General features: G+C 55.9%; 1 protein-coding gene across 1 annotated transcript; it reads left to right on the plus strand.

The window, feature by feature from the left end:
* Window positions 1-1504: 1504 nt before the first annotated feature.
* On the plus strand, window positions 1505-3151 carry SIX6 (SIX homeobox 6). Its single transcript, XM_086749064.1, has 2 exons — window positions 1505-2076; window positions 2983-3151. Exons 1-2 carry the CDS (start codon window positions 1505-1507, stop codon window positions 3149-3151), a joined length of 741 nt encoding a protein of 246 aa, XP_086605190.1.
* Window positions 3152-6331: the final 3180 nt, after the last annotated feature.

Genomic DNA, 6331 nt, shown 5'->3' on the forward strand with positions numbered 1-6331 from the left:
TCTTTGACTAGCGTTCTAGGAAAAAAAAAAAAAGCGTTGCAAAGAGCAGAGGAAGAGAACATCTTGAGCTTAATTCAAAATATATGCTGCCTTCCCGAGCGTGGTCCCTAATGTTCCCGGGAAGAAAATGCCACCGAGCAATGTAGAATAAAGAGTGGCTTTTTGATTTTATTCTTTTTTCCCCCTCTTCTGTCCAGAAATGCTTATCCTCACAGCCCCGAAAGTGATTTCACCCCTGCCCCAAGACGGCTGCAGGTTGCCCCGCTCCTTCGAAGGAGGCAGCCCCACGAACCCCACGGTCAGCCGCTCGAACGGGCGAGAAAAAACCCGCAGGGACTGATTACTAGTAGGTGATCAATATTTCAAAAGATTCCTGAAATCTGCTTTAAGTCGCTGTCCTGACCTGTAAATGACTTCTCACTCCCTGCGACTATTCTCGGCGTCTGTTCAGGGCCATTCAGCCGAAAACAATAAGGTTTAAAATGTTAAAAAAAAAAAAAAAAAGTATTTATACAGCTTCAGTTGAACGGAGAAGGGCGCTGGGCTCTTTGCAGTTAATTCCTCGTCTTAAGAGAGGCGGGAAGGCACCTGTGGGTGGAAGGGGGAGAGTTTTTCCCTAAACCTCGGCTCTTCTTGCGGTCCTCCCGCTGCATCCATTGTCACTGTCGCTCCCAGCGTCACTGTCACTGTTACGCAGCCGGGTTTTTTTATCCGGTTTCGCAGCCCGGTCGCGCCGAGCTCCGTGTTTGCAGCACCGGGCCGGACCCCACCGCTTTACCGGGGAGGGTGCAGGGGGGTCCCGGCCATCCCAAATTCCCGGCAGCAAGCCGCAGCCGGTGCCCCCCTCCCCGCCCCTTTCTCCCCCTCTGCATAGCCTGCGGCTCCCGGTGCGGGGTGGCGGCCCCCGGGGGGTGCGGGCCGGGACCGGGGCTGGAAGCGGGGATGGGGGGTGGCCGGGGCGGGGCGGTGCTGGCGGCGGAGGGGGGGGAGCATCGGGCCTTCCGCCGTGATTGGCAGCGGGTGACAGTGAGTGGCAGCCCCGCCATGGAAACCCAGCAGCCAATCTGCCGAGCCCGGCAGCGAATCAGCCGCTCCCGCAGCAGCGCGGCGGCGGCGCGGAGCTGGGCTTGTGCCTTTCCTCTTTTTTTTTCCCCCTCCTTTTTTTTTTTTTTTTCCTCCTTTTTTTTTCCTCCCTTCCCTCCCCCCCACCCCTCCGCCCACCCTCCCCTCCTCCTCTCCATCCTCCTCCTCCTCTCCCCTGCCCACCGCCCCCCAGTCGCCGGAGCCGCCGAGCGCTCCCCATCGCCTCTCCTCCCTCCCTCCCCTCCCAGGGCAGCTCCGCCGGTACCGGAGGAGGCAGAAGCGGGAGCGAGGGGCGGCCGCCGGGCCCGCTGCCCGCTTACCCCTCCACGGGGGTGTGCGCGGCGGCGGCGGCGGGCGGGCATCGGGGAGGTTTTTTTTTGGGGGGGTGGGTGGGTGGGGGGAACTGAGCGGAGCCGCCTCCATGTTCCAGCTGCCCATCCTCAATTTTAGCCCGCAGCAAGTGGCCGGGGTATGCGAGACCCTGGAGGAAAGCGGGGACATCGAGCGCTTGGGACGTTTCCTTTGGTCCCTGCCCGTGGCCCCCGCCGCCTGCGAAGCCCTGAACAAAAACGAATCGGTGCTGAGAGCCCGGGCCATCGTGGCTTTCCACACGGGAAACTACCGGGAGCTCTACCACATCCTGGAAAATCATAAGTTCACCAAGGAATCCCACGCCAAACTGCAAGCCCTCTGGCTGGAAGCCCACTACCAGGAGGCGGAAAAGCTGCGGGGTCGACCCCTGGGACCGGTGGACAAGTACCGGGTGAGGAAGAAGTTCCCGCTGCCCCGCACCATCTGGGACGGCGAGCAGAAGACGCATTGCTTCAAGGAGCGGACGAGGCATTTGCTGCGGGAGTGGTACCTGCAGGACCCTTACCCCAACCCCAGCAAAAAGCGGGAACTGGCTCAGGCCACGGGACTTACCCCCACGCAAGTGGGCAACTGGTTCAAAAACCGCCGGCAAAGGGACAGGGCAGCGGCTGCTAAAAACAGGTAAGGTGCTGCCCGCCCCGTCGGGGGACGGAGAAAGGAGGCCGGGGTAAAACGCGGAGAGAAAATCTTTGGGCTTAAAAAAAAAAAAAAAATCAATTATTTTTAATTTTGGAGGGGGGTCGGTCCCTGCCCGGGCTCCCCCTTGGCCGCTTTTGGGGGAGCGGGAGAGAAAAGCGAAGCTGCCGTGACCCGGGCGGCAAAAAGTGGAGAGAAACCCACTCCCCACCCCCTTCAAAGTTTTTCCCGGACATACAGAAACCTATTTCCTATATGTCCGCCCGGCGATGCCCCTCTGCGGGCCCTGCGCCTCTGCCTCGCCCTAAACCTCCAGCCGGGAACCTTCCTTGGGATCATTTTCTTATTTGTTTGCTCCTCCTTTTTTTTTTTTTTTTTTTTTTAAATCTTAGACATCAAAATCACGGCTCCGAGTGCGCGGTGTCACCCCGCCAGCCGTGGCACAAGCAGAACCCTCCGGGAAGCGGGGAAGGGAGCAGGGTCCCCCGATTATGTCCTGTCCCTGGGCCCACGGAGGGGTGTTGGGGGGGGTTTCACTCGTCCCCCTGCAGCCCTACCAGCCGCACGCCCGGGAAATGGGTGCTGCCTCCGCAGCTCCTTTTCCATGGGCCGAGGGGTGTGAGGCCTGCTGGAAGGGGACCTCGCCCGCGCCCGGGAGATGCTGCGGGGAATGACAGGCTGAGGGGACAGGCTGAGGGGTCGGGGGGACACAGCTGGCCCCCTCCCAGCCTGGGGTGGGCATCAAGTTTCTGAGGCAGAGCCGCCAGACTGGGATAACTGGTGTGAGCTGGAGATGGGGATGCCGTCGGAGGAGTCCCCGGGGTGGGGGTAAGGGGGTCCCCGGGGGGCGGAGGGCCGGGCGGTGATGCTGTGTGTGCCGGTTCCTTGCAGGCTACAGCAGCAGGTCCTAACGCAGGGCTCGGTGCGATCGCTGCAAACGGAGGAGGAGAGCGGCGGGGAGGCGGGGGGGGCGGCCGCCAGCCCCGCCGCCAGCCTCTCCAGCAAAGCGGCCACCTCCGCCATCTCCATCACCTCCAGCGACAGCGAATGTGACATCTGACATCATCGGGGGGTCCGGCTCACCGGTAACCCGCCTGCCCGCCCGCACGGCCCGAGCGACGGGGCTGGCGATCGCCCGGCCGCCCTCGCCAAAAGCCCGGGGTACCGGATGCTCCCCGGCCCGCGCCTCCCTCCCAGCCCCACAGCGGACTGCGTTAAAAGCAAACAAACAAACAAACAAAAAGTGATAAAAATCGTTGTCCCCTTTGTTTCCAAGGATTTGCGGAATCGATGCCTAAAAAAAAAAAAAAAAAAAAAAATTAAAAAAAATAAAATTGAAGAAAGCCCGCAAAACGTTAAAAAAAATTAAAATCAACAAAAAACCCGGAATGCCAAGTTGCAAAATGTCTGAGCGCCTGCCCTTATCCCGCGGGGGTGTTTCATGTTGAAAAGACGCCGTTTTTTTGGTTGGGTTTTGCTTTACTTTAAAGGGTTTTTTTATATATATATATATAATGTTTATTTACTTATTTAAGGGATTGCTATGGTAGATTTTTTCTATTATTATTATTAATAATTATTATTATTTTTGGCTTGTTCTCTATGTGCACAGGTGACTTGTAGAGCATGTGCAGGACGAAACTGTATGAAGCAGCCTAAAACCGTAAATAAAATATTTGGCCAACGACCCTCGCATCTCCTTTGAAATGACGGTGTCACTCTCAAGCCCGCCGGTTTACGCTGAACAGATCTCCCAGGCCACGGGTATTTCAGCATCAGCTCGGCAAGAAACGAAATAGCCGGGTTCCCGGGACCGGGGGTGATGGGTTTGTGTGTGGGGGAGAGCGAGGCCGAGATTGGAGGAGGATGCGGTTGGAGAAAGCATCGCCGCAGCTTCTCCTTTCCCAAGGGCTGAGGTTTTTGGGGATTATCGGCGGCGAATTTTCGGATAGGGAAGGGGAAAGAGGAAGGAGGAGGATTAAAAAAAAAAAAAAAAAGAAAAAAGAAAAGAAAAAAAAAAGGAGAAAAAAAAAGGGAGATAAATAATTTGGGGTAACCAAGCCGGGAAGCCAACCTTCCTCCCTCATTTAGCGAATGCAGAGAGAAGAGGGGGGATTAACAGCCCGCCGTGCCCAGGAAGGGCCGGATCGGGGGCGAAATAACCCCAAATCCCAGCCCCTGCCGTCTGCCGGGTGCTGTCCCCACATCCGACTCCCTCGCTTTGTGTTTTTTTTCGCGGCGGTTTTGCTGGAAGAAAGCAAAGGCCAGGTCTAAGGAGCGCGCTAAGCTTCCCCCCCTGCTTCCCAGCAGAAGGATTTTATATTATACAATTTGACGTTGATCTTTAAATCGCCTGAGCTGTGCTTTTTTTGTCTGCCCGGTCTCCTCGCGTTTCCTCCCCTGTCCTCGCAGCGATGCCTCCCCGTAAGCCGATTGCTCGGCTCGGGTTTGTTCAGCGGGCGAAACCGGACGGAGAGGCACCGGCTCCTGCCCCCAGCAAAGGCACGGAGCGGGGGGCGAGGGGGTTCCAGCTCCCTTTGGGGGGAACGCCTTTAACATCCCGACCTTACCCCAGGTTTCCTCTCTCTTAAAGCCACCCCCGGGGTTGTCTCCGTGCAGGAGAAGCCCGGCTTTGCTGCTCGAACCTCGACCGAGGTGGGGGCTTTGCCTTGGGTTTGGGGGTCGCTGGGCAGCGCTTCGAGAGCTTTTTTAAGGAGAAGGGAGAAAAAAAAAAAAAGAATTCTGCCTCCCCAAAACGGAATAGGCTGAAACACATCCGCGTCCTTTCTTTCTTTCCTTCCCCGGGAATCGGTGAAGCGGATTGCGATTTCTCCAGTGGCTTCTGCGGGCAGAGTAGCTGGCGTTTGTTGCGGGGAATGAAATGTTTCGAAAAGGCACAGAGAGAAAGATGGGGCGTTGTGTGAGCACGTACACTCGGCCTCTGACAAGGTGGAATTTCTTTCTGACTAAAAAAAAAAATATATCTGGAATTTGGACAATATTATGTATTTCGACAAAGAGTGGGAGCAGTTTGAAGGATGCCGGATTTTCCGAGGGGGCTGCTCCGTGCCCCACAGCCCCAGCGAAGGGCATAAACCCACCCCCTCCGAACCGGCCGAACACCTTTGGTCGTACCGGTAAGACCCATGAAGAAAAACGCTTCCCCCTTTTTTTTTTTTTTTTTTTTTTCGTCTTCTGCCCTTTCCCTTTCCTTTCCCACATTGAAAAGGAATGCCCTTCCCCTGGCATTTTCAGCTTTTTTTTTTTTTTCCCTAAAGATCAGCCCTCCCGAGCCTTAGGCTGCTTAAATAATAATAATAATAATAATCGGGGGAGAGCGGGGCAGCCTGTATTTACATTAAACAAAACGCTAAGAAAAGGGTAGCTCAAAAGTCTGCCTTGACCCTTCTCTCTCCGGTTTAACAAAGAAGGAAAATATTGTATCAAAAGTGAAGTGAATGGGGAGGGCGGAGAAGAGAAACAGCTTTTTCCTCTATTCAGCTGGGGGGGTGGGAGGGGAGAGAAATGTTTGAATATTTCCGTTTCTTTTGAGAAGCGGGACAGCCCCGGGCAGGGCTGAATGGGAAAGTCTTGTAAGCGGGCTGGGAGGCTGTCAAACTGCTCAGGGTAATCACTGCTAATGAAGGGGTCTCCAGCCCTCCCTGGGACAAAGGATGCTTAGGAGTGCTCGCCGGGGCTGAATAGCTAACAAGTTTGCAAGGGGGAAAAAGGAGTGAGCTGTCCGTAAATTGATTTTGCAAGAGAAAAAAAAAAAAAAAAAAAAGAAAGAAAGAAAGAAAAAAAAAAAAGGGAAAGCAAAAGGCTTGCAGGTTGGGGAGAGCCTGGCCCCGGTGCAGCTGGAGACAGAAGGTCCACTTAGCTGCGGCGCATTGTCCCAGCCCTGTGCTGCAGAGGAGGACTGCTGCTGTTTGCAGTGGAAACTGGTGTTGGAGGGAGGGCTGGGGGATCCAGGAGCCTTGGAAAAACCACACCGGCCTTTCCAGGCCGGGAGTGCTGGGCCGGCCGCTGCCTGGCACACGCGGGTGCTCCCCGCACGCCTGGCACCGCGCCCCAAGTTTGCAGGAGCCTTGCACAGCGCTCATCCCATCCCCGTCCGGCAGCCCGATCCCACAGATTCCCCACTGTTCCCTAATTGTTCTGCCTCTGCCTTTTGCCCCTCGCCTAACTACGGCATTTTCTTTGTGGAACAACAACAAAAAAAAAAAAGGGTGGGTGTCTG

This window comes from Chlamydotis macqueenii, chromosome 5 (assembly GCF_036417535.1).
Source record: "Chlamydotis macqueenii isolate bChlMac1 chromosome 5, bChlMac1.mat, whole genome shotgun sequence".
NCBI lineage: Eukaryota > Metazoa > Chordata > Aves > Otidiformes > Otididae > Chlamydotis > Chlamydotis macqueenii.